Raw genomic sequence first — 17,986 nt, forward strand, 5'->3', positions numbered from 1 at the left:
TGGTCTCAAATAATCCCGATTTTCAAATGAAACGGGAATGCATCACTATCTATTCGCGTCGGTGCAGTCACCGTGGTTACCTGAAACGAGTTCCGGGTCGATGGCCAACCGGATAGGAGCTTCAAAATAATAAATACAACAAAAAAGAAAAACAACAACTCTCAATTCATAACAAACATACATTCCGTAAATATAATATAGAACATCTAACTAACATTTCTGCTTATGTTAGCCTCGTCGAACGGTAGTCCTTGAACACTCGTGCTGGGTCCGTCTGAACTTTTGAACCGTCAGGTGGCGATGTTGAAGATTTTTTTTCCCCCTACAAACCATCTTTACAATTGCATCACAATGACCTTTGAAGTACCAAGCGTAATCCGGTCATAATGGTGGCGTTGTTTCCAAATCACTTGAAAAGCCTTGGGGAGAGTTTATGGAAAAGAACGGTTTGGTGAAAAGTTGTCGATACTGTATTGTACTTTTTTCACCTCGATTGGTAAGAGCGCAACTGCAAAACAACACTCCTTTCTCCAATGCACGTGTGAGGCTTTACCGTTCTCTCAACAGTGTTCTTTGTTAAGAAAAGTAAGTTTAGTAAGCATTGTCGACTTTTTGAGTTTGATGTGTGATTGTGTACACGGACCAGTAATCACACATGGATGCCCCGCCTCTTCTGCTCGAGCTGCTCTTCGACGGCGAGCCAAAACACCAGCGTGTTCCGAGTCATTCTGGCAGCAAACACAGAGGATAGAGGATCTCGAGAGAATGAAAGTTTAAAAGAAAGAGCACAAGGTCAACTATGATTTCTTTGGACTTGCCGTTAAGGAGTAAAGAAACTGGACCTTTGATTTTTTTTGTTTGTTTCTTTGTGCATGAGTCTGTAAGTAAAAACTGAGATTGATCAGGAAGTGGACCCTCAAATTACCCCTTCTTTCCACAGCACCATGGACATTCTAGGACACAAGAAGTTAATTTCACCGTATTATTTGCAAGGATTTTTGTTTGTATTTTTTTGTGAGTGATATTTGGTTAGAAAAACAATGGTTGAACCAGTTGGGTTTGTGGAGGCTTGGACAGCCCAGTTTCCTAATACTGATCCGCCATGCATGAAGCTGCACTCTATGGGAGATATTGAAGAGGAGCTGGACAAATGCAAGACATCCATCAAACACTTGGAAAAGGAAGTAAACAAAGAACGCTTTAGGATGATCTACCTACAGACCCTTCTTGCGAAAGAAAGGAAGTCCTATGATGGCCAGCGATGGGGGTTTAAAAGGATTTCTCAGGCAAGTGATGGAACTTTTCTCAGTGGTCCGGACAGCCAGATATCTCACAAAGAGCAAGTATCAGTAGTGCAGCCACAGGCAGCACCTGGCAAGACAGAAAAGTGGACACCACATTCAGAGGGAGAGGTTGAGGCTGCCAAAGAGAAGGGCGGGGAGACACCTGTCCGCCAAGAGTCTGACATTTCCGAATTCCCAGTGGGACCGGGTTCAGTTGCGGCTCTGAGATCCAACTTCGAGCGCATCAGGAGAGCCAACTCAAACACAGCTGCAGATGGCAGAGGGTCGTCAGTGACGGGAGGACCAGACAAGCCCTTCTACGTGAACATGGAGTACCATTACGAGCGAGGACTGGTCAAAGTTAACGGCAGGGAGGTGTCAGACAAGATCAGCACGCTTGGCTGTCAGGCCATGCAGATGGAACGCAAGAGGTCTCTTTATTCCGTCCCAGAAAAACTATCAGCCACCACAGGGGACATAAACAAGTGTGTTCAGCGAGGCCGATCCACTGAGGGGAACTGCAGTCATAATGGGTCATATGACCAACCAGAGGTCACCCATCACTTCCTGAAAGACGGTGCAATCCATTCTACAGAAGGAAAACCTGAGACACAGCCAGCTGAGTGTCAACCATACACCAGCGTGTATGTCGGGGGAATGATGACTGAGGGGGACACTCGAGTGATCCACATTAGAGACCACAGCATAGAGGAGAACACGCATCAAACATGGCCTCGGCGCTCCTGTTCTCCTGGCAGCTTTGATGATGACGGAGGAGGAGGGGAATACACCCCAGACTGCAGCTCCAATGAAAACTTGACATCCAGCGAAGAGGACTTCTCCTCGGGCCAGTCCAGTCATGTTTCCCCCAGTCCCACAACCTATCAGATGTTCATGGACAAAAGTCGCTCTCCTTCCCAGCAGTCGTTTGAGAGCAGCAGCCCACCCGCACCCCTCTCCCAAAAGCATCTGAAGCAGCAGGTGGAGGTTACTGAGCAGGTCAGAGTACATAAAGCAGGCCAACCTTGGCCCAGTGATGGGGAGTCCACCACATCCAGCAGGACCTCCCATGATAACAGTGTTCAAGGCGATCTGGGTAAGTTCACTAGGCAGACTCACTCTCTCTCTCTCTCTCTTTCTCTGACAACAACTGGCAAATGTTTATATTTCATATTTGTGATCAACCTTTGACTGGAAAACATATTTGATTACTTAAGTCGGCGTTCAATATGGACCGGTTTATACTTGCCCATTTGACAGTAGGTCCATGTGATTTCTCTAAGACATGACAGCAACTAATATCATAAGTTATGACATGACAAGAGGTATATAAAATGTGCATTTTTTTCATGGTACTTATTGTTTTGTTTTTCCTTTCGTGTTGCTCGAGTATTAATTTACTTAATTCGATTGTTTTTTTAGAATAAAATAAGATTTTATTTTTACTCACACACAGAAATAAATCAAGACTAAAATAACTAAACCTTCTCCGAAAACTATGCAATATGACTTAAGTCAATAGGTCTGTCTATACATTTCTTTGATGGTACTTAGTAGAATTTTTCATTTATTAATATTGCTAATAATGAGATTTTTTTTTCTGACAAAAATACATTTCAATTAGGGGTGCACGGATAAGTCACCTGGGATCTGCATCGCCACTGATTTCCCTAATTTTGGAAAAATCAGCCATTGTCCTCTTTTTTTAATTTGAGAGAACTCCTTCATGTGCAGTTCAAACAACCCATTTTTAAAGATCGGGGATCAGTGCTCGGCCAGAAAATTGGTGCACCCTTAGTTTTCAAAGATTTTTTCCTCTTCGCTTCAAGATAAAGCAAATGACATTGACCTATTGAAACAACATTAGCTTTCAGTTTTTTTCCCTTCAAAGATTTGCTGTATTTCTCCTGATAGCAAACAAGCTTTCAAAAAAGCTTTTACTTGAGCATAAACTTGCATCAATTTGCTTTGTACAAAGAAATGCATTTTTTTTTCTTGACAGATGATGTGGAAATAAGTGTTCCTTTTATCAAAGCATGGATGTAAACACAATCCTTTGTAAGGTTTTATTCATTAATTCATTGGCAAAAATGTTGAAATTGGTAAAATTAGTTTTTAGAGTATTTGAACGAAATTATTTTTGGATTATGTTGTAATGTATTAATGTATTTAAAAAAAACAAAAAATTTGGTCTATTTTTCTGTTTTCAAAAGACCGAATGGGGGCTGATTTAATCAGCTGACTGATGAATCGTTAAGGCCCTAGCACTTATCATCGGTCAAAAGTTTCAAATATGCTGATAAATCACTGGTTTTTGCAAGATATGAATGGGCACCATGTTTTTGGCAATGTTTAGCATGATTGACTCTGTGACTTCTTTGCACCGGGGCTCCTTTTTTGTCATACACAAAACATTGTGAAAATGATTCTGGTTATTGTCCTTTTTTTTGAAGCAGAAATTAAAGTCTTTAGATGGTTTTTTTTTTCAAAATTTTCATCAGAGGGGTCAGAAAAGTTGCGAAATATTGAACTACAGAACTGCAAAAAAATGAATTAGTAAACAATCAACTCAAAAAACTCAATAAAATCAATTACTCACCAAGCCCTGAGTAGTCAAAATCTGAAAAATCCCTATTTTGGGTTTTTAATAATAATAATAATAATAATAATAAGACATTTTATTTATAAGCGCCTTTCAAAACACTCAAGGACACTTTACAACCAAAACAAGAACAATAAAACCACAGATCATTTTCTTTATTTTGTTTTTGAACATACACAAAAGGGCGCAGACAGGAGAAAAATTCCACATCACATTTGTTGATACCAGTAAATCTCTGTATATTATCATTTGACCAACTGATCAAGGTGAATTCATTTTCATATCCTAATATCCAGAATAATAGATGCAGCAACTAAACCTTGCCCTGGGGCCCTGTAGTTAGTGTGTGTGTGTGTGTGTGTGTGTGTGTGTGTGTGTGTGTGTGTGTGTGTGTGTGTGTGTGCGCGCGCGCGCGCGTGTGCGTGTGCGTGTGTGTGTGTGTGTGTGTGTGAGATGGACAGAGCTACTGGCGAGAATGTGAAGATAAAGTTCTAAAGAGTACCGTACATCTCAAAGTTGCACTAGTGAAAAATCACGGTATGGCCTTGCACAAGAATAAGTTACCATACATTGCTGTCTAAAATGCACCTGCAATCTCTTGAATGAAATGATAGTGGCCGACATGTTTTCTGGCCAGGATTATTATGCCGTTTATTTTTAACACATGATGCTGTTAACCTGCAGAGGAGGGAAATATAATGAGATGACTGATGTGACCTACAAAAGCGAAACTAGGTTAAATGAAATGCACATTCTTCACACAATAATGAGCATTAAGACACATTCTCGCCAAAGCCTGGGAATGAATGTTAATTCTAATCCATCTTTAATCATCTTTTTCTAAACACAACACTAGAGTTGGAAATTATTTTTACTCGGTTAGCTTGTAAAAATAAAAAGGTGCTTTTCATTGACATGCGGGATTGATCACTGATGAGGATTAACAGATTTTATTCATTTTTTTGAGCTGACCTCCACGCTTTTTTGCCGTCTTCTGTTCGTGGCCCACTGAGTGCTAGAATGCGCTCACAGAAAGACTATGACAGAGGCAGGTCCTGCCCCCAGGCTTCCTAGTCACTCCGTCCTTGTCCAGTCGGGGTGTTTTTGTGTCAGCACGCATCAGTGTTGTTGTCCTTGGTGCCGAGTAATTAACCTAAAGGGTTTTGTCGAGCGTGATAAATTTAGGGAGTCTCTTTTGTCATGGGAGGTGGGGAGAGAAAAGCCTTGACTCCTCACTCAAAAAAAGAGGATTGAATGGCTTAAAATATGTCACGCGGCTTCTAATCGAAATGCTGGTCATCAGTGCTTCCTGTTGTTATGCGTGAACACAAGAGTAGAATCTGTCATTGTGGGCAAGTATTGACATGGTGACTGTGTAACAATGTTAAGTGGGAAAAGGAAAGTGGTTTTGGCCAACTTGGAATGTCATGAACAGGAGTCAGGAGATAGCTGAGGACTTGTATTGTTGTGGTTTTGTAATTCCCCATATGTCAGAGTCGAAGCCAAACATTCTGCAAAGCGAGATTGGGATGCAGGAAATTGTTTGCCTCTGCCTCTTAAAAATCATCCAGTGCGGGTTGGATTAGGCAGATGCACAGAATGTGTTGTTATATAAGGTGATTCTTTCCAAAGCTCTTTGATACAAAGCATGTGACAAACAAGCAGATCGTGCGTGATATAATCGGCATGAAGCGTATATCGCACGCGTCTCTGCGATGACTGCAATGTACAATCCATTCTTTCTGGTTCTGTCCCTTATCATTCTCATTTGTCAGTCAGTGCTTTAAACATAACTTTGGGCAAAGATAATTAATTTCATGATGGCACCCCAATTTCAATGACTACAGTACTTTGAAATGATTAGTAATAAATTAAACTAACACAGAATTGCACATTGAGGGAATTTAGGATGAGCCTAGTTGAGATTTGGTCTCACCTAGTCCGCCCCCAAGCTCTGCGTGGCCCTTGAAGAGTTGTTCATCCAAAATAAAATGTGAAATGACCTTAGTGCTAGTCTTTTTCCTTTAATCAAAACCGCAACTCTGGCTTGAGGGAGTAATGTGAGGGTTGCTTTGTCTGTTTGTGTAGGCTTCACTTGTGTGGGTGGAACAAGCAAGAGCGGTGTGTTTGAAAGCAGTGTCTTGTGTCCTCATGTTAGCAACATTCTTACTTTTTGCACCGGTGAGGAAAGAGAGACATTTGTCAGGATTGAGGATTTGGGAGTCCCATCTATTTTCGGCTGTTATGAGTTAGCAGTTTATGCTCAAAATGTCAGGATATTTTAAGGTCACCTAAGTTGAATATGTTGATTTCTTGGTTGTGTTTTCTCATTATTTTCTGTTTCTACGGCAATAATGCCATAGTGTGTGGCATACGGTTGTCTGGGAGAAGCGATACATGCACATTTGATTGGTAAGAATGTCATTTTTTATTTTCTCTGATGAGGTATATCTCACACTGAGTGCTACACAACAATTTGTAGGCATCATGTTGTCAGAGTTATGAACAATGACATGAAAGCAAAAACCATCAGAAAAAAAATGCTGCAAAATGTAAACCTAACATCTGTAAGTCACAACTTACAATAAAGAGATAGTATATTTTGAATGGTCAACGCAAACAACGAAGTTTGTCCTTTGAGAGGCTCTCATTACTACATACAACCATCCTAGCACAAAACATGCACTGATTACAGTGTTTTTCAGTCCAAAAAAAAACAACCAAAATGACTTAGTTTTGTTCTTGGTTTTGCTGTTCGGTGCTTTCTACCATCTTTATCACCGATTTGCTTTACTGTTTGTTGTGTATGTTGAATTGCTCCATGTACAGCACTTTGTATGCAGCGATGGCTGTTTGAAAGTGCTATATAAATACAGTTGAGTTGAGTTGAGTTGAGAAAAAAAGAAAGTTGTCAGAAACAATGGCAACGTAAGATGGCTGCCCTCTGTCTTGAACGGCGAGGAGCCTATTGATAGTCCGTTCATGTTTAAGTCCGTGTGGTGGAAAAGTCAACTATATTTGATGTGGCAGAGCCCCCGTAATTTTCACACCACTAAATGTAGTTTTTAAATCTGATGTTGTTACGTGTGGACTCCTGAATTCAGTATATTTCAATATTTGCCATCACAGTAACGGTTTGACTCTCATACAATCGTTTAAAAAAAAATAACATGCTTTATTGTCTAGAGTTTAAATGCATTACGTCTTAAATTTTCCTGAAGGCATCATCTGGCTGCCTCCTCCCCTCCACCCGCACACCTGGAAAACAGTCTTTTACTTTACAGCCATGCCCTCAGTTAGTAGCATATTTACTTTTCTAAATGTGTAGCCTGTAGGTCTGGGCGGCCCGGATGACATCACTTTATAATTGGCATTTTAAAAAAGGGCCCACCTTCTTGTGTTTTCTAAGTGTGTTCTGCTGCACTTTGTTTTTTCACTGATTTTGTGGAGATGTGGTTGAAAGTTCCAATGGACTTTTGAGTGTTTTATTTATCCTAAAACAATTTCCAGATACTTTTGCACAGCCAGAGCAGTTCTTGTGACTTGCAACTTGACCATTATGTGTAAAATCAGTGGAGTTCCCCTGCTTAATGCACATTATAGTGTTTGACACTTACTGTTGAAAATCTTCATGCTACTGGCACTGTGGATATTGCCCTTGTCCAGAGCAGACTAAATGCTGACATAAAGGCACAGCTGTTTCATGTGAGCCTTGTGTAATGAATTACCAGATGTCTGGATTCACGTTCTGTGTTGCAATAACATTTGTGCGCACGTTGCTGGATTAAGATTTGGGCACGCAGTTGGTTGAGGCACATTTCCAATAAACTGGCCTTTGTTGTGGTTAGGGACTTGCAGAGAGAAGTCGGAAAGCTTTGGTGTTCTTAATTTTATTAAAAAGAATTGTGGCTAAAATGTATTTCACCCTGAGAGGAAAAAAAGCACAAAAAAAGCCCCAACAATGCTACCTTGATCTCACAGAAGCTTTGTAACTTTTTAGTTGAGCCTGGTGTAAGTGTTAAGTAAAGCCTAATAAAACCTTACTGTCAAGGATTATTTGTGCATACATGTAAATTTTCTGCACCATGCAAAATGCGTTTTATTAGTCACTCAGGGATGAGGTAACTATTGTGATCTGTCACAAATCAGCTGCGTTACTGTGTAATCTTGACACAGCACTCTGTTTTTTTTGTTTTTGTTTTTTTTTTAATAAATATTTTTTTATCTCCTCATTTCTGGGTATCTGGTGCAATTGTGAAGCTCGGATAAAGACAGAGTTTCTGATTATCTATGAGTGCTTAAAGGAGGTCAGCTCTCCAGTGGGTCTAATTTGCCATAATTAGTCATCATCATGACTCTTAAATGCCCGTGGCAAAAGCTTCATGGACATCGGCGTTAAGAAGCGTCTGAGTGCGTGGACTTTTTTTAGCGTTGAAGTGCAATAGTGGCAGGTTGCGGGTCAATCCTCATCATGGGAATGCTGAGGGACAAGCACTCCCATTCATGCTATGAACTTGTTGAAATAAACCGAGGAGCTTCTTTCAGCTTGTATCTCACTGAGCGGCAAATGCTTGCAAATGAAATGCATTTTGGGTTTTGTCAGGATTCATAAATCCTTTTTGCAAAGGGTTTTACTTGTTGCAAACGGTTTATGTTGTAGTTTTTGAACATATTATGTTAATATTGCTCTGCCGCCAACATTTTGGTACCGTTGGACTACATTGACATGAGTTGAGGAGTTATTTTCAATTAGGCAACAATAGTGCTTTGCTGCCATGCATGGCTCTACACCGGTGCGAGAAGGACCGAAATCTGTCTAGCCCCCGTTAAGCCCCCCAGCAATTTACTTACTTACTTATTTATTTATTTATTTATTTATTTTTTAAACAATTAAAAAGTTCACCAGCAGCCATTCTGTTCCAATACAATTGCTAGTCCCGTGTTTGTGCTGCAGCTGTAACCCGTGTGTGTTTGTTTGGGCAGGGAGGGGCGTTAGGTAAGAGTTAGTACGCATTCAAACGTATTTGCAAACTCATTCGGACGTATGTGCAAAGTACCTTAGAACATTTTAAAAAACAAAATAAGGCAAATGCTGAAGACCTTGCATTTTTTTCCCCTCCATGGGCATGTGCAGGTCAATGCCCTCTGGTATTAATGGGAAAAATGCATAATGGAAATTATGCACTGCAGACATAATAATAAAACCATAAAATTTAGTACTAAACAATGCTTATTTGTTTAACTTATTGGTATAATGTAGGCCAAATGCTAAAAACAACTTTTATTTTCTCTTGTCTGTGTCAATCAATACCCTGTGGCATTATGGGAAAAAAATGTGATGTTTTCGCCATTTAGTCTACATATTATTAATTCCCTTGAAGGTCATTTGGAAATACTTTCAAACGAGTCAGCGAAAAATGTTTACTCGGCATTGGCGGTTCCATGCTTCCATCGGAACATGCTTTTGGTGAGTACTGTATCAGACTTACATTGAAAATGCGAGACAACCTCTCAAGTAAGATAAGTCTTTTTTTTTTTTTTTTTTTTTTTTTTTTTTTTTTTTAAACGGCGCCCCCTCCCTCCCCACTTATTCCTTAAGCCCTGCCCTTAGCCCCAGGAGAGAAAAAAATCCTGGCAGGATCCAGGATTTATAAACCATCACTTACTCCATGTTCCCAGCAGAGTTCAGTTCCTATCCCAATGAATAACGGAGCTTCCCTGTTTTGAAATGTATGTTCTCTTTTCGCTGTTTGGTTCACTAGAATTGTGTCTACTCCCCTACAACGTCTGAAATCTTTCTCCATGTTTGAACCACAAATTAGATTGCTAACTAACAGAGTGACAGTCAACAAAACAAAAATGTGATCCTCACCCCAAGATTCCATCATCTTCTGTGTATTTCAGGTTATTGTATATGCTTGTGTTTTTATTCCAATATTTAATATTGTGCCGGGAGCTGTCATGAACGGACTTGTGCATCTATTCAGTAATAGTAGAGGAGACAAGTGGAAGACATGTTTGACCACAGGGTTTATCAAAGGACGTACTGTAATCACAGAAATTTACAATGGGTTGTTCCCAGATTAATTCAGAAGGTGTACATTGGGGATTCCCTTGTCTGTATTCTGTGTTTCGCTCATACCCTGGAGACTTGGGCCAAGTCGGTCAGCTGATTACAAGGTCCTGTGAGTCACTGAATCAAGCTCTTGTCAAGGTTGTGAAACTTGTATGTATTTTTTTTAAAGGGTGGGGTGTGGCAAAAGTTACAAGTTTCACGACATTAGAAAATATGCCATTGAATTTTCTTTTTTGAAGAGTTAGGATTAGCAGCAATGATTTGACAGTATCCATTTTAAATCCAAGTTGCTACGGTGAGCTAAAAGACATTTGCATGGTATCTGGAGATTACTAATAAATGCTTTTACGTACATTCCTAAATAGAATGATAGTCCTCAATTCATTCTTCGGATTTTTAGTTTCGTAACCAACATATCTCAGTTTGCACATGCAATTCCAAGGGGGAATTGAGCAGATTTTTCTTGCACTTAGTAGCAGTGAGGGCATGCTCAACAGATTCAAACTCATTCAGACTAGTGTCACTCCAACAGATAGTTGCAATTTCTATTTTTGCGACACTCCTGTTCCAAAACCCAACTCCTTAGGGACCAGCTACTGCTCCCCAAATAATGTGGCCAGTTACAAATTCTAAGTGTGCATGTCTTGATTGTCAATTAGTGTTGATGAAGGTTCTGTATTGGCCTCCGTATAGAGCAGGGGTGGGCAATTAATTCTGCAAAGGGGCCACATTGAAAAACCGGAATGCTTGCCCACCCTAACTTTGTGATATATATTTTTTAATGTATTTATAAAAAGCATATTGTCTTGTTTCAATAAATTGCTGTGTGTGTAGATGTGGTGTTTATTCTTATCATTAGGCAATGCAAATTTTAAAAATTAAACAAATTTACAAGCGGCCATTAAAATTACATCTTCTACAATCTACATCTCAAAATACACGTTCAAAACTTTAATTTTGCGCACCAGCTGCCAACTTGTATTAGCCGTTCCTTTGTACGTCAGGACTTCCAAATATAGCGTCAGGGCAGAGCGCCGATGCGGATGTGGAACTGGGAGTCACTGCTTGGAATTGAAGCGGATTTGCATGGGACAGGAGAAGAGAGCCAATCTCTTTTTCGTTAATGGATGCTACAGCTTCTTGTTGCTTTCAACTTAGCTTGTAGCAGACGTGTGCACATTTCAGCATGACGTCTTTGATCCACTGGTGAAAAGGACACTTTTGATTCGCTCCTCTTTCATCTATAACTGCCTCAAACAACAAAGTGTATGCAGAAAAGTGGTTCAGATTGCACGATTGTCTGTGTCTTATGTGTTGTCTTGTATTATTTTGTCATTTTATGTTAACTTTTCTTTTGATGGCGGCGCGGGCACCCGCAGCGGCTCCTCTTGTTGCATGTTGTCTTGAGAGGGAAGAAATTTCATCTGTGCTGTATGTTGCACATATGTTGCACATACAGCACATTTGACAATAAAGTTGTACTTGACTTGATCAGTAAGCATGAAGTATAAGATTATCAACAGTGACATATAATACTACGGTGATGACTTACAATACCGTCAATACATACGGTCTATAAAAGTGTTTATTTGCATACAGTATTGAAAAAAATGAAAATGTCACAAAATTGGCAACACCGCAGACACGAGCTGTAGCTCTCGCTCACCACCTCCCTTGTACCAACGTCCACAAGTGCACATAAAATAAAAACACCCCATATTTCCTGTTTTATTTTGACGTCATGGTCACTGTGAGTACCAGTCTAAGATTGTAGGGAGAGGAGGGATATCGCCCTCGGGCCGTTCTTTGCGCAAGCTGGTCAAGAGGGTGGCACTATTTGCTGCATCCTCCAGTTTTAGACCGAGTCCTTCTTTCTAGTCAAATGCAGGGTCATTAATATTTGAGGTTCCTCAAAGTAGCCCAGATAGACCCGTCATTGTACTAGGATACCAGCACCTTAAGTGAAGTGGTCACGGAAGCTAAAGAATGCAGCCTTTCCCTTTCCTTGAATAAACGTTGGCCCACCGGAGGAAGTGCTGGTCGCAGTCATGGTAAGGTAGTCCTGCCTCTGTGTGTAAGTAAGATACACCTGTTCCTCTGTGCAGCGTACAGTACACAGTGGTCAAAAGCTGGCAGGGCATCGTGACAGCAGGTCCGGCATCGCCAGCTGCTCTCACAGGAAAAAAAAAGTCCATGAATGGCCTCCTTGTGCCACCTTATCTGGGAACAGAAAAGAAAAAAAAAACACTTTGTTGAAAAGACCAAAGACAGGTTGGACTCAGTCCTAGCTAGCTCACCCAGTTTGCTTGTTTACTCAAACACTTTACCGGAGATGATTGGAAAATATCTTGGGCATGTTTATGAGCTTGTGGACCTGAGTCCCCTGGCTCAGTGTTCCTCCCTCGTGCTCAGCCTCAGCGCCTGTGGTCCTTCAGTCTCAGCTCTGCTCCTTGGTCACACTCAAAGGGCCCTCTGTGCTGTGGGCTGGCAGGCAAGTGCTAATGGAATGTCTCAGCTGCTCGCAGTGTGTGTGTGTGTGTGTGTGTGTGTGTGTGTGTGTGTGTGTGTGTGTGTGTGTGTGTGTGTGTGTGTGTGTGTGTGTGTGTAGGGGTGGGGGGGGATAATGAAATGTTAAGTGTGGTAGGAGTTCACCTCTCTCACGACAGCCTGACCTGTGGAGCTTGTTGTATTACTAGTCAACACAGTTTGTTTTAGACCAATATGAGGCTGTTCGGTGTGAGGGAATGGGAAAACAAATGCCTGAGAAACATGTCAAGGCAAACGCTTAATTTGTTCACAACTCACAAACGGAACTGACGGCATACTTGCAGTAGTCAAGTCACGTTTATTTATTTAGCCCTTAATCACAAAAGAGTCTCAAAGGACTTCACATGCCCACACTTGACATAAATTAACGAGATCCCTTGATCTACCCCCCCCCCATTGCTTTTTCATTATTTAGTGATTGCAGCACCCTGCATGCCACCTGAAAGTATGTTATGCTGCTAAGGCTCAATAACATGGTTAGATCTACTTTTGTGATTCATTTACCATGTCGGGTTGTTTGATAATCCTTTTTTAATATAGTGAATTTTAATTGTTGGCACTATCTTAGCGCTTAGCGCCGTTGTTTGCGCATGAGCGGTGATTCAGTCATCTGATTGGTTGCCCTCTATGTCAGTCACGTAACAGGATTGATGATAGGCTGACGTAGTACGTTCCGTGTATTTAGCGCCGTAGTTTGAATGGCATTGCCACCGCCGAGGCGCTTTCCACGCTTGTCGTGTGAAAGCCCAAGAGCCGCACTGAACCAGCCAAAGAGCCGCATGCGGCTCTCAAGCCGCGGGTTGGCCACCCCTGCTATATAGCTTACCATGCTTCCAATCCCGATGGGTCTCGTCTCCACTCCTTGTGCGGCCGTTCAGACACAGTTTCCACATCTTGAGCATCTGCCTCGTACATGCATGGTCCAACATGCATCTTGCCCACAACCTCCTCTTCCTCCAACTCTTCAAACACCTGGATCCCCTCAAATCAGTTTGAAACGTCGCTTTCTGAATGGATTTCTGACTGGCTTTGTACACTTTTCACAGTGAGTCCCGCTATTGTTGTCTTGATGTGACGTCACACTTCTGGGTTTGTCGCTCGTCAGGATCTCACTTCGGGGAAAAAATTTTCTTTATGAAATAGGAATGATTTTTTTCATGCTTTATTTAATTTATTTTGTTTCATCACTTGTGACATAAAAATATTTCCTTTGGGATTTAAAGTTACGAATAAAGTTACAAAGTTGACCTTTAAGGGTAATTAATTTACTTTGGCAAAAAAAAAAAAAAATTCAGTGTGTTCCCACCGTATGTTTTTCTATGTTTTTTTAGATCGGAACTACTGGGCTTTGATTATTTCTCTTATGAAGCACATTTCATGCAGTGGTCTCACCACTCTGAGCTATTTCTACACACTGATTAGTAGGTGCGCTGGGCTGGGCGGTCGAGTTCTAACCGATACTGTTCACTGACTGACTGGCACTAATTTTAGGCTGGCCTAAACAGCAGATGAGCGGCCCTCACTGCTTCCACGGGCCGTGTGGCTCAAAGTCGTACGTACTGATGTTTTGGCTAACGTTTTAACAGTTTACCACAACACATTGGGGACTATTGCAGCTACATATCCTCCAGTTACAGGTACACCCCAATTAGTTTCTGTAAGATTCAATTTGACTTCTCTTGGCATGGATTGCACAGCTTATAAAAACAGTTGGTCCTTAATGTCTTCTCAAACCGTGGAAAAATATTGTCATGTCTCACAGGATGATTTAAGTAACATAACGGGTGTAATCACAATACGGTAATGCTGGTAGTTGGCTTTCGTAGTATATGGGATCTTGACTGATTGATTTTTTTTTTTTTGCATTGTTAAAGGAATTCACAATGAACCACTGAAGCCACTCAGTGTTTCCATTGTTCTGATGGTACTTCAGCAGTAGACTGCTGACATTTCATGAGTTATACCTTCACAAATGTAACTTGGAATATCCCTTGGCACCTGTTTTGCACTTCCAATGCCAACCGGCATGCTACTTTGGCTAGCTTAGATGGACACAAAATTCACTTTCACCTGTCTGCAAGGTTGCAATGAAGGGATGGGAAAACTGAACCTATTTTTCCCTTGATTGCTCCAAGGCATGAATAAGAAAAAACAAACAACAGACAACCAAAATATTCCAGACACTCAATAATCAACAAATTGGTAACAAGAATGCCACTTATGACAAATGTCACAGTCATTACTTGAATCATGATGACATATACCTACCAATCTCCTTAAAAGTTGTGATTTTGCCATTCCGTATCATGTAATAACTTACCAATTGAATGTAACGATAACAGTGATATTGTTGCATTTTTTTTAAAAACAATATTATGCGTTTCTATACAGTATGTTGAGCTTTTTTATATCACCAACCTCCCCACAATATTGTGATATTAGATATAATAATATGTGATAATATATCTATCCATCCATTTTCAACAACGCTTATCCCGAACAGTCAGGGGAAAAAGGTAATAACGTCAGGCAGAAGGCAGACTACACTCTGAACTGGTCGCTAGTTAGTCGCAGGGCACATATGGAGACAAACAACAATTCACACCCACATCCACACCATCATTAGGTGGGAACCGATCCCACGCTGCCTGCACACAAGTCAGGCGAGTGTACTGCTACAGTAGCAGTGTACAGTCTATGGTTTTGAGTAGTCATTGACGTTCATGTGTCCTACGGCGATGGAGCCTTGGGATTCAAGTTGGCTCTTTTCAGCGGGGTGACCTAAAACATGACCCGAGACAATTTTACGCACAGGTCACTGTGAAGTGACATGAAACCTTGGAGTGATTCCAGCTACAAATGGAACCGTATTCCGTGCGTTCAGTACCCACTTGTCTATTGCTCTTCCTGTCGCTACAGTTTCCTGGGTGACCACAAAGTTCAGTGGAGCATGCATTTGCTTCAACCTTAATGCATTGTGGAGCTTTTGACATCTCACACCCACATGTGACTTTTTCCAAAGGTGTAACCTTTCTCTCTCTCCATCGTAACTATCAACACACTGATCAATTAAGTGCACTGGCCTGGGCCTTTTCCCAGAAGGCATACAGAGGTTTACGGATGCCACCATTCTATTTGCGGAACCGAATCAATAAACCTCTTTGCCCAGTTTCATACTGGTTGAGTCCTATTTGATCTTGATTGCCTTTCATCCAAAATAGGTGATTGCGATGTTTTTAATTTTAAATCAACAATGTGCAGTAAAATGTCTGTACTATCTGGGTATTTGTCAGCATCAATGTTCACATTCAACCCAAATGCTGAAGGATGATGTTGGCATGACAAAATAAGACCCGATGATTATCTGTGTGAGACTGAATCTCTGATTTTGTAACAGTCTCAGCTGTACATCTGTCGCTGGCCGCAACCGTAGTTTATCTCCGTGGATTAGGATTAAGGATTTGACTATGTCTTTGCTTTGTCATCAGTAGCATAAATCAAAATTCCACCTTTTCATTCCTTTTTTTTTCACAGACTAAAGAAAACAAACCTGATTCCTAATCAGTTTCCAGAAGGGGGAGTGGAAACTTGCATCACTGGTTTACACTCGGTGTCTTATTTTTGGCATATTTAAAGTGTAAGTGTCGGAAAAACAGCAAAGTCTGTGTATTTAGCACAAAAAAGCCTGGAATCATTTGAAACAAATTACAGTTGATGTATGAAATTCTTGAAAAACACAAAATTACAGAGTTCAGGCACAAGCCTGAAGCAAATTGAGCTTAACTCTGATCCACAGCTGGTAGGCTGAGCGCTTATGTAATGTCATTAGGGAGTATTTATTACAGCTTCATTGCATGGTTGAAACCATGATGAGATGCTTTAGGAAGAGCCTGAGAGGACACCGACCTGTCTATCGACATGAAACGCCCAGCATAGACTAGCATAGGTCCTCACAGCATATGCTGGTTTTGCTGTGTTTTTGTGCTAGTCTTGCTGGTATACCTGCAACACCAGCACAAAAACATAGCCAAAGAATTTTTTGAAAGCAGGGGAGTGGAAATTGTGAAATTGTTTTCTTCACTATGATATCTGATACGCATCAATCAGCATTGGCTTATGTAGTAGTAGTTGAGAATTTGTCCAGATTACAAACTAAATTCCTCAGACATGAATAAGTATCTACGTTAAATAATGAAAGTGTCTTCTCTCCTTTGGAAGAGTTCACAAAGGACAAAAGATAAGTGGCTTACTAATAACAAAAATTATGTTATGGAAAAAGAAACTGAACTACTTTGTACTCTGTCAAATTTTCCACACTGAACTATTACATTTGATGCCGTGTATTGAACTACCCTACAGATGAAATTATTGACACACATTTCTGAAATAATCGCACGAGAGATCGGCTTGACAAAGTTAATATTTGAAAAATCAAAGTTATCTGTACAGTAAATATTATACTTTATAGAACATATGCTGTTCTATAGGTGGGAGTGGAGCCTGTTTATTAAAAGATGACCCTGTGCAGTAGGCCTGTTTCCGCTTTGATGTTGAAGATGAATTGCTGAATTTCCCGGACAGAGCTGCCTGGACACTTCCTCGGGAACAATTCTTGTTGTCCTGACTGCAAATAAAAACATTTTTATGTGACGTCCTCTTTTCTCACACTGTCACGTTCAAATATTTTGTTTTTAAAAAATGAAGTTTTTAAAAACAATTCTGTTAAATACTCAAGTCTCTTTGGGGAGGATCAAATGTGTAAATGTCTCCTCGTGCTTAAATATGATATGTATAGGAGGAGATCGGAGGAGATAGCTGTTGCCTCTGAGGCCGCTGAGAAGGATGTGTTATTCATCCACTGGCAGAGCTGATGTATAATCTCGCTGGAACACAGAGTGGCCTTTCACACCGGACTTCCCCTGTGTACTAAAGCTTGGCCGGTACTCAGCTCTTCCTCACACAGTCAATACATGCCTCTCTCTTTCTCTCTATTGGATCCTCTCTGTTTGTTGGAGTCTTTTGTCCCAGGGTCTCTGTAGATATCACTTTGATAAATGCACTCGGTTTCCCCGGCCTCTCCAGGGTGACTCAGCTTTGTCCCCCGTCGCTTTCCGGAATCCTCTCTTTCCTGTTTTCAAGCTTTTTACGAGCGTCTCTTTACAAACCAGCCGCCACTTTACTGGATGCATGCTTAGATTTTTTTTCCTTGTTCCTTGAGATCCCCTCTCACAGCCTTCAGTCATCTCTGTGATAATAATGTTGACGATTCAGATAAGTGATGGTGACTCCAGGAAGGCTGGCAGTGATTACTGGACGCGATGCCTGTTGAGCTTCGTCTTCCTGATGTCCTATTAGTGATAAATCACATGGTAGACTGTATACAGTATTTGGAACTTGTTTTTCTTGCATGTGATCACTATTGGCCTGTTTCTATCTTTATTTTTTTTTAAAGTGGCACCTGTATATTTAAGTGATCAT

General features: G+C 40.8%; 1 protein-coding gene and 1 long non-coding RNA gene across 2 annotated transcripts in view; one reads left to right on the top strand and one right to left on the bottom strand.

Annotated features, from left to right (window-relative positions):
- The first annotated feature begins 337 nt into the window (after window positions 1-337).
- The window catches only part of si:dkey-91m11.5 (BCR activator of RhoGEF and GTPase), a 35,048-nt gene continuing 17,399 nt past the window's right edge, over window positions 338-17,986 (top strand). The window contains exon 1 of the mRNA XM_019885121.1: window positions 338-2,379. Coding sequence (XP_019740680.1) covers window positions 1,041-2,379 — 1,339 coding nt within the window. The 5' untranslated portion in view covers window positions 338-1,040. The remainder of the gene's footprint in view (window positions 2,380-17,986) is intronic.
- LOC109524966 (uncharacterized) lies at window positions 12,100-12,437 on the bottom strand. The gene is made up of 2 exons (XR_002170057.1): window positions 12,259-12,437; window positions 12,100-12,181 (listed from the first exon to the last, which is right to left on the bottom strand). It is a non-coding gene; the product is annotated as an uncharacterized LOC109524966 (long non-coding RNA).

Source organism: Hippocampus comes, unplaced genomic scaffold, assembly GCF_001891065.2.
Source record: "Hippocampus comes isolate QL1 unplaced genomic scaffold, H_comes_QL1_v1.1 scaffold45, whole genome shotgun sequence".
Lineage (NCBI taxonomy): Eukaryota > Metazoa > Chordata > Actinopteri > Syngnathiformes > Syngnathidae > Hippocampus > Hippocampus comes.